The sequence below is a fragment of the Thermobia domestica genome, chromosome 1, assembly GCF_964235325.1.
Source record: "Thermobia domestica chromosome 1, izTheDome1.hap1.1, whole genome shotgun sequence".
NCBI lineage: Eukaryota > Metazoa > Arthropoda > Insecta > Zygentoma > Lepismatidae > Thermobia > Thermobia domestica.
The window spans coordinates 83,883,289-83,905,555 of NC_137454.1; the positions used below are offsets into that span (position 1 = coordinate 83,883,289).

Consider the following 22,267-nt stretch of genomic DNA (forward strand, 5'->3'; position numbering starts at 1 on the left):
TGTTTGACACAGAAGTACGTTTTATATCTGAATTTAATGTCTTTCAGCGAATATTGAGGAAATGCAGACTGTTTAGTGTAATGTAATGAAAAGTATTATTATTGCATTTTGTTATCATCCTTTAGATTTGTTAGATATTCCAGCGTAAACTGGCGCATGGCGTTCAGCTGTATCTGGAATTATGTTTCTAAATAAATAAATAAATAAATGCGTATGCAACGAACATATTTCTCTCCTCAAACCTGCTACTGATGATGTAGATGACTTCCCTCTTATGAACCTGGAAAATTCGTCCTCGTATAGCGATGAATGAGATTAGACGCAAAATTAACGTGATTAACTACTTATCTGTATCTAGTAAAATTTACAATACATTCAGGTTAGATGATAATTGAGAACGTTACCTCTTACAGGAAAGGTTAGGTTCAGAGTTGCAGCTTTGCTCTGACAAGTTTATGATGATGATTTACTAGGGATGGGTGACTACTATTAACCGAATAACTGAGACTAGGAAGTTCTTAATTTATATACCAAGGAAGAGATGTTACGGGAAAGTGAAAGAGTGCTACTATGGTGTTTCAAATTCAATATTTCTAAGTGTGCAGAAAATTGTCAGTTTGAGAGAAATACGTACTCTCATCAGTATTATGTAACTAGGAAGTTCTTATAGTTATTACAATTTGATGCGTGGACGGTATATTATGATATAGAAGTTATATGATAGAAACAAACAACACAGTTCATATTTGTAGACATAATGCTATTCTTTCCTGGTTACCTGGACGATTTGACAAGTGGATAAAAAAAAACAAATCCACGTGAAAGAAATAAAAATTTCGATTAACAACATTAAAATTATGAAATATCAATTTCCATCTTTCATTTTCAAGATGGTATTTCCACAATTGTTTGATGTCCAATTGTATACTTTTTACTCGTGACAGTATCAGACCACACATTTTAATCGTCATATTGTCTATTATTAAGGGCGTAATACTTGGATACTGATCTTACTCTCTATATTCTATCTCGCATCTTCTGATTTCCGTCCTTTGGACCACTTTAAGATGCACTAAGTGGATAGAGATACCAGAATGACTATTAATCCAGTCAGCGGTGCATGGGTACTTAAGACATGCACCCAAAAGTTTTTTTTCCTGGAGTTACTTACCTTGTCAAGCGCTGGCGTAGGTGCATTGAACTAGGAGGGATTACGTTGAAAAGTAGAAATGTATGTAGTTATATTGCTGCTTGAAATATTCTTCTAAAACATAGATCTGTATTTCTGTTTACTTACTGAATAAGTTTTGCAGTTATTGATAGGGCTCAACCTATAAGTAATTATTGATGACTGTATTGAGAACGGTATAGACGGGGAACTGGCTCATATTTCGCTTGTGAAACGGCTCATATTTACTGGAATTGTTCTCCACTGATTTGCCTTAAGTTGGATGTACTGATGATAGAATGAGATGATTTCATGTTTGCGAGTCGTACAAAACCAAGATTATGTCCATATTTCAAGATGACAGCTACAAGTATAAGTTGCCCAAATTAAACAGTTGTCATGGTAGCATATGATTTTTTACCCGTAAAGGGAAACAAAACGAACTCTCCAAACCTCCAGAGGTATACACCTCAATCATATACATAGTACCAAAACAAATGTTTAGGTTTGGTAATTTCGTATGCGTGGCCGCTACTTTCGTTTTGTACTGCTTGCAAGCATGAAATTATGTCATTCTATCATCCAGGCCCCAATAATGATACAATTCATCAAAGAACAGGTGCGGTAAACATTTCCAAGCGGAATGTAAGTCAGCCCCTGCTATAGTAGTGAATTATGTGTTTTAGACACAATTAGATTATAACTATTGTAACTATATATAATTTACAACCTTCGATGGAAGTTTCTATTTACCTAATAAATGAAGTAAAAGGAGTTGTTTTGTCTTACTAAATTTATATTTTTGTTTCTTGTTAATTGTTTTGCTTTTAATTACTGTCTATTTTCATACGTAGTATCCATAGGGTTACATAAGTACCAGTAAGGAAATTAGAATATGATAGATTAGATTAATTTGACTAGAGTTTAGCGTCCCTTTCGGCAACGAAGCTGTATGAGACATGAATCTACAGCTTAACGTGAAATCCGAACACACAGGGAATCGAGCCCAGCTCTTCGGACCCAAAGAGAATAGATTAGAGTAATAGGTAAGATTTTACTTTTGGCATTCGTTTTAACGACTGGTGTAAAATTAAGTTAGATTATGTTTAATTGTGTTATAATAATCATTTAATGAGTTTGTGTAGGCTCCAAGTCTGAATAATACATTAGGTAGCCTAATACAGTACTGTAGATAGTTTAGCAAGACCCAAAATACTTTTAAAAAATGTAATCATATAGCGTATGATGAAAGTCAATATTACAAGTAAATATGTTACTAATTTATTCTGGATTGTTTTCTCGCAAGAAGTTGATGATAAATTACGAAATTCGATCAACTCTAAGTTGAAACCCTCAATTTTGATTCTGAATTTATTCGTGTTTTCAAATTTAAATAATTTAATGTATTTATGTGTGTTTCTCCATAGGGAAGTAAGTATACCAATATTCACTGTAATTAAGATTAATCATAGAGGAACAGAAATTGCATATCCTGCCTTGCCATCAGCTACTTCGTCGTTACGTAAAATTATCACCTTTTTTCTTAAGACATATTCAGAAAACTATTTGAGGAGTGTTAATACATTAAGCATTGAAAAAAAGCAAGATTTTTATATAAATAACTTATTATTCTGTACAATAACAATAAAGTTTCATATGATAATCTGCTACACATTTACTTTGGTCGCCGTAACGATTAATTCGGCTTATAATACCCGCAATTTGATACGATTGTTCATTCGGTTTGAACCTAACGGTTCCTTCAAAAAGTCCATCACTAGGACTTACTTCTATGACTAGAGAATAATCTGTTATATGGTCTTTGGATGCTTTATGCAGTGTTTCCAATGGAATTCGAATACGAGCGTCTTTGATAGCTTTCAATTTCAGCGGAGCACACTGTCTGTAAGGTTTTAGTAAATGATTTATGTGATTCACAAGGAAATCCGAAGCACGAGTCACTTCTTTATCGTCTAATGGAAGTTTTTGGGTCATTTGGCACGTACACCAGTGCGAATCTATACCAGATTCGTTACAAGTTCTTTGGTTTGGAATTGGCAAGAATAAACTAATCCCTCGTGGAAGATTGTCAACGGAATCCACTAAGTCTTTGGCGCGAGCACTCAATGATCTCTTTTCAATGTTACTAAGATGTAAGATGTCTTTCAATGTTTCGTGAAGATCAAAAGGTGTAGTTAGTTTATGAGTATTTCTACGCACATTGGACACAGCACTGCTATACGAACGAATGAACCAATCAGGGAAGGCAAAAAACAAGAAAGGAAGACGTTCTTCTAAGTTTCCTTGATAAGTTTCCCTAATCCCACCCCACCTAATCCCATGATCACTCATAAATATCAAAATCGTTCTATTGAAAGCACCGGAATGTAACAGATCACTTAAAAGGAACACATAATCATCATCCCCAAGCTGAGGGAAGTTGAGGTAGTCGTGAGTCAAACTGGTAATCCAGAAAAACCCAAAATATAATTTTGAAACAAACGAAATAGCCATTTTTCTTATATAGTTCACCACAAGTTCCATAGTTTTTCTTGGGCCCACACACAATTTTGCATTCATCAATTTTGTATGTCCTGCTTCGTCTTCTGCGTTTTTCATATATGGTCGAGTATAGTAATCGGTCGGTTGCTTGAGAAAACCCACTTTCACATAATTAAAAATGCCCATCCACGGGGAATCTTCTCCATAAACTGTCCGATATCCTTCATCACTATAGTTTTTCCACAACCATGGACAGCCATCTAATTTTGTCTTTGAACTGGGCCAACATGCTGCTTGCAATTCTGCTTCGGTCATTCCGGACATGAGTGGAACGACGTTAGGGAATGTATTATCTCCTACTTTGTTATAGCCTAGCATCTCGATAGCTTTTAGTTTTTTGGTAAGAAAGGATAACGTTTTGGGCATTTGTCGGTGGAAATTGAGTCTTGACACTGCATCAACACCAATTATTAAAACACTAACTTTGTCTTCTTCTGTCCTAAACTGTTCCACTGAGTTACTGATCACTGTTTCACATCTACGTTCTACATCCGGTTTCAAAGGGACGAAGGCATGAAAATCCATGTAGACCTGAGTGTCATTTACTACACAGACCACTTTTATGAACTCCTTGTCTACTTGCACTGGTTCTCGGAAGGGAATGCATGTGTCGTTATATCTGAAACGAAACAAAATGATTTTTCATAAAGACATGATTTAAATTTAGTTCGAAAGGAAATAGTTCAAACACAATACACAAGAGTTGTCCTATAATTCCTATATATGGCTTAAAACTAGTGATATGATCTCAGAATAATTTGAAGAATCTATAGTGCGGAATTATTTCATACATATATGTCAAATTTCGTTAGGTGAGTTTTCGATCTGCTTGGATTTGGATACGCGAGATTTTGACTCGCAAGATTTTGGGTTGAGCTTTTTCATGCGCGAAATTTTGGTCTTACTCCTTGTAAAACCACCTGAAAAAATATTTAAAGGAGCTATCTTAAAAAGTAATCCAGTATTTGACCCCCCAAAGATTCTCATATATATATATATATATATATATATATATATATATATATATATATACAAATTTAATACTGGTAAGTTCCAAGGTTTGTCTTTTGCACTTAGATATTGTATATGAGGTGTAATATTTAAAAAAAAATGGGTTGTGGGTGTATTACTAAAAATAATTAACTTGATGCGTATTGCTTTTGTAGGGATAAACTACCATACCTGCTCTCCCTAGACTTACCCGGCTCATGCAGTTGCGAGATAAGTGTCACTGTGTGAACATGTATGGCAGTATATTGCCGGAAAATGACAAGCTTGAAAGTTGAAAAAAGAGTGAACATCAAGTTTCACTTGAATCTTCGAAAATCTGCTACTGTAAATGTTGAGGGAATCTTATGGTAAAGTGTTCATGTCAAGAACATAAGTTTACGATTGGTACGAAAGGTTTTTGGAAGCTAGGAAGGGTTGTGATGATAAGAATGACCACGTCGCTTGCATTCTGCTGTGACTGAAACAAATATCAAAAATGTTCGTCGTGTTGTGAGAAATAACCGCAGATTGAGTGTTAGAACAATTGCTGAGGCTGTGAATTTGAGTAGGGAATCTGTTAGACTCATCTTAACGGAAGAATTGCAAATGAGAAAAAGTTATGCGAAGGTGGAGCCCAAAGCGTTGTCACATGATGAAAAACAGCACCGAAAGTTATTGTGTATGGGTATCTTGGAAAGGATGAATGACGAATGAATTTGTTGGATGTTTCATAGTAATTGTAGATGAAACATGGATTTTCACATATGACCAGGAAACAAAGCGACAATCGATGCAGTGGAAGTGGTCCGGCTCCCCTCCCCCCGGTCCAAAAAGGCTCGACTGTCGAAGTCCAAACTTAAGGTAATGTTACTAGTGTTCTCTGACATTTGTGGGGAGAAATGATTGATTGGGTTCCTAATCGACAAACTGTAAATCAACATTACTACGTTTAGGTGTTATAGAAACTTCGTGAAAACGTTTGAAAAAAAAGGTCTAAGTTGTGGGGAAAAGTAGATGAATCTTCATTAAGGATAATGCACCCGCGCATAAGGCATTATTCGTGCAGCAACTTTTGAGCAGAAAAAACATTGCAGTGTTAGAACTCATTACACTCGCATGATTTGGCACTTTGTGACCTTTTTTTTTTTTCAGAAAATCAAATCTCAACTAAAGGAAACATGTTTTTCCTCCGTTAATAAGGTTTCTAAAAAAATGTACTAAAGACCCTTACACAAGATGACTTTCAGGGAAGTTATAAACAATGGCAGCGGCGAATGAAGTAGGTCTATGTTGAAGCAAAAGGGGACTACTTTGAAGCCGATACCACCGACACCACAGGATTTTTTGTGTCACATTTCCTACATGTAATATTGAACATGCACATACACTGACAAAGTTTCCATATCCTGTGACATAGACAGAAACGTAGCTAACTTTATAATTACAAATATTATAGAAAGAAATCTATTCTAGCATGATACATGTGATAAAATCGACCTTCGACCTGCTCATTCGAGCCTTTTCTGGCGAGGGAATGCTGCTGTGTGTCATTCGACATTTTGGTGTTTTGTCTCTGGATCGTGTTCAAATAACCACGTTTCGTCGCCGGTTATCACATTGTTCAAAAACTCAAGGTCTGTTTGAACGCGCTGCTAAAGTTCTTCGCAAACAAGCGTACGGTTTTGGCTTGTTGTCCGTCAAAACCTTTGGAACGAGCTGGACAGATTTTCGGCATCAGCAAATCTTCGGTAATGATGGTGTGCAAAGTCACATTATCAATTCCTACGAGATCTGCGATGATTCTGCACTTAACCACCAGTCAGAGTTCAACACGACACGCACACGTTACACATTGTCCTCAGATCTACTCGTGACGGGCGTTCTGAGCAGGGTTTGTCTTCCACACTGTCTTGACCGTCTTTGAAGCGCTTGTGCCAGCACAAAACAGCAGCTTTTGATAGGCTTTACTGCTGAACACTTTGTAGATAATAGTCAACGTCTCCATAGTCGATTTTCCAAGTCTCACACATAATTTAATGGCGTAACACTGTTCGATACATTACATTTTTAAGCTTGGACCGACCCTATAGACAGGATTTCACTTAAATCACGATGCGAACCGCACGGAAAATCGTAAGCGACTGACGCTAGGATGTTTTGAAGCTTACTTCCTACTCCATCGAACTTACCTGAACCGAGCGTGCAGCGATGTACTATCGCGTCAGAAAAAAATGGTCTCTACCTTTTATACAGAACTTGTCTAAGGAATTCTCATTGTGTCCCTTGTCTTTCTACAACCATTATTAGTAAGGCTGTATAACATTACAGGATATCCTCACGCAGAAAATGATGTATTTTCCTTTTAAAATTAGAATTAAGTTTGATTTATAAGCACTAAAATTATACATCACATAATTTAATTTTCACAAAGAAGGGGACATTTACATATATTTGAAGAAATCAGTAAAATCAAACATAAAAATTCTTTCTTGTTCATTTCAAAGAACAGAAAAATATTTCCCCATATAAATCAATGGGCTAAAACAGAAAGATGGCTAAATAGTCAACGTCTTTAATTATAAGTAGGAAGAAAGCACGAGGACAGGTATCTAAAGTTCGATTTCAAGGTAAAGGTAGTAATGAGGGGAACAGTGAGTCAATGGCAGATCATCTACCTCTGTGCATGGAGTCCCTGGTTCGATCCCATGTCAAATAAGTTTGTAGTGGACAACATTGTGTTCGTGGGTTTTCTCGGGGCACTCTCGTTTCCTTCCACATCCTCATTTCACCAATTCTTCCATTACCACTCACTTGCCTTAATTACCCGTCTTCCTTAGCCTAAAGGACATAATCATCGGACTTTGAACTGAAAGATTTCATTTCATTTTTTCTTGGTAGTAGTATTATTAATGAAGACATGACGTAGGCTATGAATGTGAAGTGACAGGAAGAATTGACCTGTGAAGCAAGCATTTAAAATGGAGAAAACATATACATGGTGTTTTAGATAAAACATTCAGGGCTTATAAATCAGAAATGGTTGAAGACAAAAGGTTGAAACGAAAAGTGAAATAAGAAAATATCATATTGTACAACGAATCGAGTAATCAGTTTGCCTTACACGGTCTCTACGAGGGCGGGGTGAAAAGTTTTCGGCCTGTCAATGAAAGACTGCGAATTTTAGTTCAAAAATGATTTTTTTTTTTACATAATTTCCCTTAACTTCAATACACTTGGTCCAGCGTTTACCCAACATCAGTGTTCCTTCCCGGAAGTGAGAGTCTGGAAGGTTGTGAAAATAGTCATTCACGACCCTTTCAACTTCTTCATTCGACTTGAAGAGCTTCCCAGAAAGAAATTTCTTCAAGTTTGGGAACAGATAAAAGTCCGATGGTGCCAAATCAGGAGAATATAGGGGATGGCCGAGCAAATCGTACCCGAAATCGTTTTCGCGTTTGCTTTTGGTCGGCAGTCAGCAAATGCGGCACCCATCTTGTTCAGAGCTTACGCATCGCTAGTTCTTTGTGCAAGATGTTTCGCACCCGTTCCTCCGATATCCCCACACTCTCAGCTATCTCACTCACCTTCACTCGCCTGTCGTCCAACACGATATCATGCACTTTTTCGATTGTTTCCGGTGTGGTTGCGGTTTTCGGCCTTCCTTCACGTGGGTCATCTTCGAGGGATGTGCGACCACGTTTAAATTCAGCTGCCCACTTTTTAACGGTTTACATGAAAGGATCAGAGGCCCCGTAAACTTTTGTCAATTTCGGATGAATTTCCGTGGGCAGTGGCGTATTTAGGGGGGTGGCTTCCGGGCTTAAGCCCCCCCGAAATCTTACTTAGTATAGTAAAGTAAATGAAATAACTTGCAGAATTTTCACATTTCCAGACAAAGCCCCCCCGCCGAAAGTTAGCAAAGTCCCTCCCGAAACAAAATCGTAAATACGCCACTGTACGTGGGAGTTAATCCATCCAAAACAAAAAAATTTGATTACCGCACGATATTCAAGTTTATCTATTTTCACAACTAACACGCAATACGTTTAACTGCAACAATGCCTGCACACAAACTACTTGAGAGAACAAGTTGACACTTGTTATACGAACAACTGAGAAGCGCCCCCAGGCAAGAACAATAAAGTTTTGATGATTGGAGTGCCATATCTGGGTCAGGCCGAGAACTTTTCACCCCGCCCTTATTATGGGGTCCCCACTGTCACTCAAAAATTTCAATACCAAGGTGTGTTCTTTTATATATCATTGCAAGGATCACAGGGAAGCGGACAACTTTCGTAAGGAAAGTTTTCCATGCAGGGTAGTAATGACCACAGTTAAACAGTTTTATGTGGCTGTACAAGAAATGATGGTAACAATGTAAATGTGCCCTACAAGAAAATTTTTTCATACAAAAATGGATTGTTTTCCCATGATCCTTTCAATGATATTTAAAAACACTTACTATGCTATTGAAAAATTTTTAAGTGACCCCGAAACCCCATGATAAGAGGCCTTGTGGGCCAAACAGAACATTCCACTTCATGCGCCATATTGCGTTTTCTTCCCTGTCATTTCTTCTTTCATTCTTTTATCTCCAGTCGTGAGTAATTTGAATGCATTGGGTATTTTATCTGAATGAACAGAAACTCACAACTAAATGGTAGCTATTTCGTAATCGGTGCTGGACACGATTTGTTTTTTCCTACAAAGGTCGTATACCTTATAATATTTTCAACGACGTAAATAAATAATGCTATCTTGGTACTGAACATTTTTTAGTAATCTCCTCGGATTTCCGTGATAGGGGACCTTATGAGCCAACAGATCATCCCATTTGATTCGCCATATGACATTTTACTCTTATTTTCTGTTTCATTTATCTTCAACCGTTTCTGATTTACAAGTACTGGATATTTTATCTAAAACGCTATTCGTCGTTCCATATACCACATTTACGGTATATTGTCGTTCTTTGCATAATGAGCTAAGAACAAGACTCATTTTGTATTTTACGAGGCAAATCCATGGGTCTTACGTAAAAGCAATGATAAAGAACCAATTAGTGATAATGAAATGCTGTGATATAGCTAGGGGGAAAGAACTATATCTATTGGAGACAATTAAGAAAAAGAAAATTGGTTAGGTCATTGTTGGATGAAATTGTGTTCAAAGTAATGATAGAAAGGTAAAGATCGGAGGAAGAGAAAAGGAAAACTATCACGTGAAGACCAAGCAGTTAACACTCAGAACATTACTGTATGGCAAATTGTGGCAACTGCTCTGTCAATAGTGACACATTACTTATGATAATGGTAAATAACCTTCAGAGTAAAAGGGATCGGCCACCCTATTTATCTCGACTAGCCTAGTAGCTCTACCTTGTTTTAGATAATAAATAAACTAGAATCTTCTTTTGGAAAAATACTCACATACACGTACATACATGAGCCTAAATGGGATAACCATGGAATTTCGGTTTTACTTTAGACATATCATTTCCAGCTATTTTGTCTGCTTGTAACGTCACAGTTCTGCCTCAGGAAACCACGTGGAGAAGGAAAAGAGCTGTCAGGTGACTTGACGTTGATAACAGACAGTGCTGATAGGCAAAAAAGAATATGAATAACGTAGTCGATTGTTTTGCAGGTATACTACTTGTGGACACGCACACTGCCAACATCTGCTTATTCTAGTCTAGTTTCACCTCGTCCGTTCTTCCCCCATTGCGTTTCTCTCTACCTTTCTCAAATTGTAAAACCGCTCTCCTACGTCACACACATCGGACAGTTGGAACTGATTACTTTAAACACTCTACAAATGAATTCTGCGCTAGATTGCCACAGTTTTGATTCCCGGTAAGAGTTCAAGTGATTCAGATTACGTTTCAACTGTTGGAACCACGTTTCAAATTGGTCTAAGTGCCTAAAAGAAGTGTTACGCATCTATGGATGAAAGAGACATCTATGAATGAAACCATCCTATTTGTATACTTTTGTTCTTTACTAGATTATAAACCAAAACAACATTAATAACAGTGTGAATCTACGGTCGACTTCCAAACTATAAGAATTCAATACTCATACTTGAAGTAGTACATCTGTATCTGCTCAAATAGAGGAATAAGATCAAAGATAGAACCTGTTACTCGGAAGCTGAATCAAAAAGTCATTACTCGTTATATCTTATTGTTCTTGCTCTATGGAGATTAATATTGAACCCAGAAGTGGTAGTTGATATCTATCACTTCCGGTAAAATAGAAGAATACATTTAGAAATGACACATATTCTTACGTAACTGAATATGCAAAAAGAAAAAAAAATGCTAGTTGCTATCTATTTCCGCTATTCACTATTGTAATCAATGTTAAAATCCTGAAATCTTCGATTTTCACGACTTTTGGTTTTGGATAGAGGGATAAAACCCAAGACAAAAGTCATTCTTGAGATATCGAATCCATGTCAAAAAGCAATTTCTTACTATCCCTTACCATTTTTGGTTTATGGAGAACAATATTGAAACCAGAAGTATTAAGTTTCTACCACATCCGGTTTAAGTAGAAGGATAAGGATAGAAATGGAGGCTGCTATTGAGACGCAAAATATATTTAAAAAAAAAAAAAAACACTTCTCACTGTTTGTTGCCGATTATATTCTATGACAAATAACGTTGAAACCAAAAATAGTTGATTTCCATCACTTCCGGTTTGAATTTCGATATAATAGAGGACGTGAAACATGTTATTGTGACGCTGAGCGGATTATAAAAGACTGCATCTCGCTACATCTTACCGTTTTTTGGCTTTATGAACGTTTCACGTTGAAACCGAAAATGGTTAATTTCTACTACTTCCGGTTTCCATAGAAGGTTAACTGAATAGATGGAACCTACTGTTGAAACACTAAGTCAATTCCGAAAAACCGCGTGTCGCTATATCTTACCGTTTTTGTTCTAAGGAAATCCGTAGTGAAACTGAAACTGATTAGTAAATTTATATTACTTCCGATTTTGATATCTTTTCTTGAGACACTAAATCGATTCCAAAACGCCGCTCGTCGCTATCTGTTACCATTTTTGCTCTACAGCGATCAACGTTGAAACCGGAAATCAATTATTTCTAACACCTCGGTTTGAATAGAGGGTTAAACGATGAGATGGAATCGACTCCAGAAAACCGTTTCTCGATATCTCTTTCCGTTTTTGTTCTGATACCTGTTAAGAGTCTTCATCCCGGCTAAATTAAAATACCGCTAATTTTACATTAATTATGTGATATCTTCAAATAGATAAAAGATAATCGAAATGTGGGACAAGAGTGCCCTAGACAATATCATTTTACATGAGATACCGTTATCACGACTCACTTATCTGCTTTCGATTTCGAGCCATTTTGAAAATCGGCATTTATTTTCGCGTTTCTAAACAGCTGAAAACGTAAAGCCACTAGGTGACTTGTGATAACGATACCTCACGCAAAATAATATTGTCTAGGGCGCTCTTGTTCCATATTTCAATTATCTTTTATGTGTTTGAAGATATCACATAATTACTGTAAAATTAGCGGTATTTTAATTTCGTCGGGATGAAGACTCTTAAGAGACAGACAGAGGGACGGACATAGCCGTACCATAGATTTAATTTGATTTTCAGTTAACCGTCCATTTTAGGAGCGAGGTTATATGAGACATGGACCTTCAGCTAAACTTGGAATCCGAACCACCTGAGCTCCCACCGGGAAGCTGTTCCACGGACTTTCGATACTTATGCATAGCATAGTTTGACAGTTTAATAAAACAAAAAAAAATATCTACATAACTAAGATAATACGTAAGATAAACTAACCAATGAGACACGTACTTGTACATATTATCAGCTCCGTAGGTGTAGTTCTTCGCATTAGCTTCTATTCTCCAGAAATTCTTGTAACAACATTCCAGATCTTCAATGTCAGTTACATTGTAATCAGACAAAACAGATGTATTAATCCAGAGTGTGGTAAGATTGGATTCCACCAATGGAGGCGCCGGTGAACAAATTATTGGTTTCTCCTTCTTTACAAACTTTAGTATGCTGGCATCAAATGGATCGTAATCTGGAATTCGACAGCCCTCTGTGTAAACTAAAAAGCCCTGAGGAATAAGCGGCGTTGGAGGTGGACCTGCAACAAACAAAGTGTTTGTATTATTTCATCATTCGTTTCTGGTTACATCTTAAAACAATATGGTTAACTTTAATCTAGTTCAAAATCTAATGGGCCTTATGCAGAGTCGTTCTGACCCGTGATTAGTACCGTACTAAAGAGTTCGACTAACATATGTTTCCTGCAGTAGTCAGGCCTTTGGTATCACGCAAGTCATACGTTATAAGGACTCTGAATAAGGCGGAATAGGTTTTATTTGCTAATCGAGGCTGACTGAGAATTAAATGCATGGGTTGCTAAATAAAGCGTAAATAAAATGCAAGGGTCAATGATGTATGTCACACATCGTTCTCTAAATTGAAGTGTAGTGTTTTGTACAGCCCACGAGACGATATGAGAAATAAGGTTTTCTCATCTCGTCTAGTAAATTTGCAGAAATCTCGGATCATCTAGATTCTCAAACAATTCTTTCTCGTCTTGTGTCGATTCTCAGAAATATTTTCTCATTTTGTCTCGAAAATATTTTCTCTCGCTTTGTAAACTTATGTGCAAAAATGTATGCCCTGATACCTTCCCCACTCCAATTTGATCAAGAAGTGATCGGAAACCTAGGTCTGGAGAGATCTACGAAGGATATGATGGAACAATATTCAAATCATATTCATTATTGGAGTATATTTTGTAATGACTCACATTCTTCTAAACCAGCGTTTCCCAACCTTTTTCAACTTGCGGCACACTACGGGTGTAACTTGAATTCTCGCGGCACACTCATAGATATTATTATTATTATTATTATTATTATTATTATTATTATTATTATTATTATTATTATTATTATTATTATTATTAATTATTAATTATTATTATTAATTATTATTATTATTATTATTATTATTATTATTATTATTATTATTATTATTATTATTATTATTATTATTATTATTATTAAGACTTACCAACAGTCTTAAATCATTCAAATGTTTTACTTTATGCTGATGACATTAAGCTTTTTAGTGTAGTAAATAATATTGAGGACAACGATAGGCTACAAGATGACTTAAACAGAATCATTATGTGGTGCAAGGATAACGGTATGAATATCAATTGTCTGAAAACTAAGTGCATGACCTACAGTAACAAATCGCAATACTATGTAAGTCAATACGAAATACAAGGTACTGTAATACAGAAAGTAGACACAATAAAGGATTTAGGTGTAACATTTGACAGGTCACTACGCTTTGGTGATCATATACAAAATGTATGTAATGAAGCAAGAAAAATAATCGGTTACCTGTTTAATCAATGGCCTGCTTTCTGTCAATCAAATACATATGTACTCTTATATAAATTACTGGTAAGGTCGAAACTAGAATATGCATCAGTGACTTGGAACAGCATAACAAAAACTCTCGTAAACAAACTCGAGATGGTGCAAAAATGTTTTCTTAGAATACTTTGTTTTAAGTTAGGGCTTGACTATTATTCTAGCACGTATGAATATTGGATAACGTATTTTAATTAGGAACGACTGGCTGACAGGAGAAAATTGATTGAATCTGTATTTGTAGAAAAGTTACTTGACAACCAATATACCTCAGACTACATTTTTAAAAATGTTGATTTTAAAGTTCCAACATATGGTACAAGGGCAAAAATTTTATTGCAACCGCATAATAGAAAACATATTTTAATCTGTAGGATTTTAGAAAGCTATAATGAATGCATATCTTAAAATATGACTTTATTTTAGAATTTTAAATATAACTTAGTAGTTTTTATTTTTATTTTTATTTTTTTTTACTTTTAATTTTTGACACTTCCTTGTTTTTATGATTGACGTACACTACACTGTCAATGTTTTTATTATTAATAATTTATGATATAGATGTAAACATAATTTTATTACTAGTACTATATATTCATTGCTAAAATAATGTAGAATAAGACAAAGTGCTGTATTTTAGCTGTTCTCAGCACGTAAAATAAAGTTTATTATTATTATTTATTATTATTATTATTATTATTATTATTATTATTATTATTATTATTATTATTATTATTATTATTATTATTATTATTATTATTATTTGTAAATATAAAATACCATGGTATTTTTTTTCTGTGATTACTGATCTCCTTCTCACAGAGGTGAAAGCTCGATCACTGGTTTTCCCCTATGCTAATTCATTATGCTTATTTTTTATTCTAATTTTAAAATAGAAAACAATTGCAATGAAATATAGGACTCACATTTTCAAAAATACGTTTTCTTTTTCGAAAACTGTATCCAACCTTTCACTAAGAACGAAGATTACTAAATAACGAACGAACAAACAAATGTCTTGTACTTTTAACTTTGCTGTTTTAACCGAAACCGGTGCATATTATTGCAATCACACAGCTTGCGATGCATCGAAGTCAAAACACACCTGTTGAACAAACTATTGTTCTGTAATTCACATGCGAATGAGTTCTACGAACGTTCACTTGACGCGTAACGTACAAGTGCTTCCATTTCTCGGTGTTAGTATGACTCTCAATTGAAGCGCAACATAGCAGCTAACCGTGGAAATGTGTACGAGCCGAAACATTGTCTGCTACACAGTAATAGATGTAGAATAATATATTACAATTACAGCAATTTTTTCCATGGTAGAAATTCATAGTAATGTGAAATACAAAAATATACATTTTTTTCCCTATGTCTTGCAATTTGTTTGCTATAGAATTAATAATTTTGTTTCGATTTCATCGCGGCACACCAGCAGTCCATTCGCGGAACACTATTGTCCCGCTGCACACCGGTTGGGAAACGCTGTTCTAAACGTTGATAAATGCTCTTAATTATGTATAGTTTTTATATAATAAACACAACGGGTGTACACAATTTATAATTTTATGTTCTCAAAGTATTGTTTTACATATACGTCAAATATGTCTATTGTAAGACTTTTTATTCGGACACTATTGTACATGATGCATGTTCTTCTAATAGTCTTGTACAGTAGAATCACTGTAGCGAAGCTCCTCAACTTAGGTGTTCGTTTACATACGCGGATCTAGAAGATAAAAACTGGCGGGCCCTGCCAGAACCCAGTCTATGATAGGTATATTGTGAATTTACTATAAACTTCCAAAAAATATATAAATGGCAGCTTAAATTATTTTTGTCACTCAGAAAACTGTCGGGGTCTAGACCCACCGACCCCGGGCTAGATCCGCCACTGTCCTTTGTCCAGATACTCCTCCGAGATGCCTGAACCCCTCTTAAGAGTCCCTATCACTGTGAAATTGAAATACCGCTAATATTACAGTAATTATGTGATATCTTCAAATAGATAAAAGATAATCGAAAAGTGGATCAAGACCTCCCTAGACGATGTTATACTGCATGAGGTACCGTTATCACGAGTCACCTAGTAGCTTTCCGTTTGCAGTTATTTAGAAACGCGAAAATAAATGCCGAATTTCTAAATGGCTGGAAATCGAAAACAGATAAATGAGTCATGATAACGGTATCACACGCAAAATTATATTGTCTAGGGAGGTCTTGTATCTCCCTAGACACAAGATTATCGATTATCTTTTATCTATTTGAAGATATCACATATTTACTGTAAAATTAGCGGTATTTTAATTTCGCAGTGATGAGGCCTCTTAACCAAATTTGACATAGTGATTGGAGATTGTGCGCTAAGTGTCGTAAGGAATCGCATGTCCCGATCGGACATACCATTGAGGAATACACCAATTAACGGGATACCCATAGATTTAACCATTGGAAAAGCATTTGACACGCGAATTCTCATTGTAAACAACGGAAAATAGCATTTTCAGCATTAGAAATAGGAAGGAGGTTTTGTTCTGCGAACACAATTTTTCAAAAGCATTATGCTTTTCGCTGATATGCGAAATTCAACTATTTGTATATCATCTTCGTTCTCGAAAACAAATAATCTATGAATAATCAATAAAGGTAAATCGCTTCGTTCCAAATGTGCAATCGTTACATACCTAGAACTTTATATACTAGGAATCATGTAGTCCTAAAACAACGTTTGAGATCTATGACTTGGATGAACTATTATTATCCACGAGACTTGTAACATTTATCGTCTTTTCTTCATTCTCGTCTCGAAAACAAGACGAGAATTGTCATGTTCCTCATCTCGTCTCGGATTCGAAAATTTAATATCTTTAACAATCATTGTTTCTTTTTCTTTATTGTGTCAGAGTTCAAAAGTTAAATCATAGATGTGGATTACGTTGCCCAGGAACAAAAGATGGTACTTCTGGAATTCGCAGCTCTATCATCTTGGAATGCTTGGTATATTACTATAGTGTAGTAATAGACCTATTACGGGAAATCTGGACAAATTAAAATACATGAATTGAGAGAAATTTAGACTACTAATTTACATCGGATAATTTAGATTTTATTTTATTTTGTATACACTGAACCCGTGGATTTGCAACATGTAGTGTTGAATGTACTTTTACATTTCTGTATATTTGGAAACCCAACCTGGTATATTGAATTTTATTCTTTTTCATTGAATAAATAGATAATAATAATATGAAAAAGATGGATCTGTTGACCTTAGAAACACAAGCTGGTTCCTGGAAGGAAAGTAAGAAGGCAACACAATCTTCCTCTGACGCAAGGAAAATCAAATTACTAAGTTGGAGAACGATTCCATTCATAGAAATGAGAGTTTTCCTCAAGTAAAAGTGGAAGACGACAGTTTCAGTTGTGGGTGGCAGCAACTATTCACATTGAAATTGAGATCATTGCCTTCAAAAGCGCCCTCATCTCTCCCTTGTTAGTTTCAGTGGGTTGTCGATGACGTCAGACCTACAGACGTTGTTTTTTCATCTTATATTCTGTTTCATACGTTCAGCTATTCAAAGATAAGAGATTATACACTACATTTCCTTACCACATTTATAAATAGAACAATTTCAATTTCTTTCATATATTTTTAACTTTCCTTTTCCAAAGAATAATGAATGAAGCATATGGCGTCCCACAAAGTTCTATTCTAGGACCATTATTACTTTGTTTCTAACGTAGTTGATTTGCGAATTGTTATTCAAAATTGCAAATTTGCTTATATGTACGAATAGAACAGAATTACAACTTCCTACACATTTTCAACTCCGAAGGGTATTAAAAGTAAAACATCTGTAAATTCAAATTTTCTTCAATAAGAAAGCAAGAAGACTGGTTTCGTGCATTATAAATTGACTATGCATAAAAATCTCTCACCCAAAATGGTACATTTACATGAAAATCGTCATGAATAACATTTCCTATCTCACAATAAGTGAATTTTTATAGTAGTCGATTTTTATTTTTTTTTTTTTTAAAGAAAAGTTTAACCTCCCATGATTAAAACCCACGCGCTCGGTGTATGTCTTCATGGCAGTTGGGATCAAAGCAGGCACCCCACGAATCAGATGTGAGTACTTTATTGCTGAGCCACCTGGCTTCCCTAAATGAATTTCTTAAAGTCACAATACCATAATATCTTGGACAAACATGAACAGGATCTCAGGGTCAAAGTGAGAGTACAGACTATTCAAATAGAGAAAATTACGTATTACTACTAACTCTAATTAACAAATATGATCCTTTATTATCCAGCCAATTACAAAATTCCAATGTTCAGTAGATTATAACTCATCTAATAGAATATGTTGCTAAATTGTTGTTTTTATATGTATATAAAACCTATATATATATATATATATATATATATATATATATATATATATATATATATATATATATATATATATATATATATATAAAACTAGTTTTGTTTCGATAATCCTGTATGAAGGTATCGATATAAGTAATTTTATGTCAGTTCATTGCCTTGTGTATTTCATTGCGCAAGGTTCGATGGGACAGCTGTGAAAAGATCTACGGGTTCCGTTAACGTTACCGAAAATCGACAGATGAAACCCTTCACAACATTGTCTTGCCGGATAGTTGACGGGCAGAACTGAACTAAAAAAAAAAAAAAAAAAAAAAAGTAGCAAAATGTTATGATGGCGCGGCAGGTTTTTCGATTCATTTGAATGTGCTTCAAACAAAGGTTAGAACATTATGACCAACTGCAATTTTCGTCTATTGATTCGCTCATAAACTAAACCTTGCATTATCTTAGGTGACCTCTAACATCAAAAATATTGTTCTTCCTGACATTAAATAGAATAGCAGCATTGTTTCAAAGTCCACAAAAAGGGTTTCATATATTGGGTACTGAAATTAGGAGGCGGCTGCTCAAAATGTCTGCTACGCGCTGGAACTATAATCCTCGTTTACTTAGTACTGTATCAGAATATCGCAAGGACTTTATTTCATTATATCCAGGTGAAAAATGAGATTAATCAACATTAATTGATATTCATGGGATTTTAGTTACACTAAAAAGATGGATTCAATTTTACATTGAAGATATTTTCAAGCATTTTCCCTCTAACTAATGTAATGTTTCCCCTCTTGCAAAAGAAATCCTACGATATTGGTTATTGTATTAGTAAAATACAAGAACTGAAAGCTGAACTTAAAGAAAAATATGAACAATTGGAAGAATATTAGGAGAAGACACTACAGGAAGCAAATGTGAGCCAGAGAGAAAGAGGCTAAAATTACCTGAGGCTAAGATGATCTTGATATTAAAGAGTTTCATATCCACCACCAATTTTAAAGGCCAGGACATATTTAAAAGTTCAGCACTAACACAAGGTTCTACTTTCGGAGCTACAGAAAGACCCCCAACTTCTATGTATGATCCGGTCATTAATGATTGGGAAAATAGACAACAAGCTTTATTGTATTGCTTACCCAAAGTAAAAATTTCACTACACGTCACTGAGCTTCATGGTCTAGATCCAACGACTGTCATCAGATCCTGATAAAAAAATTTTTATATGTAACTTCCGAGAAAGTATACTCCTTGAAACTATAAGTGAATAATCATAAACACTTAAAAAAAAGAAAATAATATTAACCGATTTCAACTAAAACGCTAAAAAGTAGAAAGTATAATAATAATAATAATAATAATAATAATAATAATAATAATAATAATAATAATAATAATAATAATAATAATAATAATAATAATAATAATAATAACGTGCTAAAAAGCAGAAAATAATTTACTACTGTTTTCTATAAAACAATTGCTGAAGCCTGTGCCAAGCCAAACAAATTAATTATTATATAATATAGCATAGTTTCAGATGTAATTTTATGGAGCATTAGTTTGTTTGGCTTAGCACAACTTGAAAGTTTTCTAGCTTTAAGCGTTTTATTTTAAACGTTTTATTGTATTTAAAACTTAGTTAATATTAGTTTCGCTTTTTAGTACTCTTTTGAAGCCGGTTATTTTTCGTTTAAGTTTATAATTTTCCACTGTTTTCGTTACCATAGTACTTAAGTTAGATGCTTACATTAAAGATGGAACACTAAATTCCTGTAACATGGGTCAGCCTACGAAACATGTGTGATCAAATATACAGGGTGTTACCAAAATTTGTCACAATATTTTGGAAATAGATTCCTCACATTAAAATAAGAAAAAAAAAGTTCATATGGACCTGTGATTGTAAGTGCATAGTTTCGTAGTTATAAGGTGCCGAAAACGTGAAAAAAATAACTTTAAAGGTCCATAGTTTCACTACTATACGACCGATCGTAGTCGGGTCTAGACATCACTGTGGAACTCGTATGTGAACTAACCAAATATCCATCTTTCAGATCCCCCAGTAATTGCATAATCATTTTTAGAGAGGCTGTTTGGGAGTACTTGATCACACTCTACCTACCTCTCTAAAACTTGGTGTGCAAGTACTGGAGCATTCTTAAACATGTACATTTGGATAGTTCACATATCAGTTCCTCAGTGATGTCTTGACCTGACTACGATAGGTCTCATTGATAAACTTTTGAAGTTCACTTGTTTCGTGTTTTCGACACCCTATAACTCCGAAACTATCAACGTTTGAGCACAGGTCCATATAAACTTTTTTTCTTGTTTTGATGTGACGAATCTGTTCTCAAAATATTGTCAGACATTTTTGTAACATCCTATATATGATTTTACATTGGTCTGCACGTTCCGGAATTATACGTGACTTACCCACGATATTAGCACCATTAGATGTTAAGGAGTTTCATGGCCTTACCCCAAATACTGTCATCAGATCCTGATAAAATTGATATGGAACCTGTGAGAAAATATATTCACTACAAAAGAATAATCAAAATCGGTACAGCTATGCTGAAGTTATGCGTGAACATGCACACAATGAAGTCGGTTAATGGCGATATTAACATTATCAGTCGTTGAAGAGATCCATGATTTAGTTCCGAAGACTATCATCAAATTCGAATGAAATTTACATGAAACCACTACGAAAGCATACTCTTTCAGACAAAAAGTAAAGGAACAAAATTGGTACACGTATTGTTGAACTTATGCCTAATCATACACACAATTATGGTGCTAATTATGCCAGCCATTGAGGAGTTTTATGGTCAAGGTCCGAAGACTATTGCTAGATTCTTATGATGTTTATATTAGACTATGATAAAGAATACACAATTTAAACAAATAAAAAAATAAAAATTGATACACCCATATGGAAGTTATGCGTGAATATACGCATATTAAATTCGGTTAATTCTGGTGTTCATACTGCACCCGTAGACGTGTTTCATGATCTAGTTCCAAGGATTATCATTACACCTGATCTAATTTACGTGGGGCCATTGGGAAAGTATGCTCTTTCAAACAAAAAAGAATCATCAAAATATCAGTGAACATATATTGAAATTATGTGGGAATATAGATACAACATATACAGGGTGTTCATTTAATTATGTAGCCAAAATCCACTGGTGAAATCCTCTCACCTAAACAAATGAAAAAGCTCATATGAACATAGGGCGAAAACTGTGTCCTTTCAAAGTTACGCGATGCCGAAAACGAGGAAAGTGTAACTTTGAGGTTGCCTAGCTTTAAACTATAAGACATATTAAAGGCAGTAAAAGAACTATTACAGAAACTAGTACACTCCCTATCTAAATATCCATGTTTCAGAGCTAGGTCATACCGGCGCAACGAATTTTATAGAGGGAGCTGGGGTATCGCTACCCTGATTTAAGCACGGAAAGGAGAAAAGAAGATATATTTTGATAGAAAATGACTAATTATCGGTTTATTAAGCTGTTATGTCGTGTACATGAGTATTATCTTTTGTGAATTTCACATTATTACTAATTTTAATATCATCAATTATGCAACCACACATAACACAGCTTAACATCAAAGAAAAGTTGCTTTTAACACTTGCAAACCAAGTTCTATAAACCAACACTAAATAT

At 34.9% G+C, this 22,267-nt stretch overlaps 1 protein-coding gene across 5 annotated transcripts in view; it reads right to left on the reverse strand.

The window, feature by feature from the left end:
- Window positions 1-2,775: 2,775 nt before the first annotated feature.
- Window positions 2,776-22,267, reverse strand: part of LOC145686719 (uncharacterized) — a 327,737-nt gene continuing 308,245 nt past the window's right edge. For all 5 annotated transcript variants that reach the window (XM_081760336.1, XM_081760319.1, XM_081760328.1 and 2 more), the window contains 2 exons: window positions 12,576-12,876; window positions 2,776-4,349 (listed from right to left, as the gene is read on the reverse strand). In XM_081760336.1, the coding sequence (XP_081616462.1) occupies window positions 2,795-4,349; window positions 12,576-12,876 (1,856 nt within the window). In that variant the 3' untranslated portion in view covers window positions 2,776-2,794. The remainder of the gene's footprint in view (window positions 4,350-12,575; window positions 12,877-22,267) is intronic.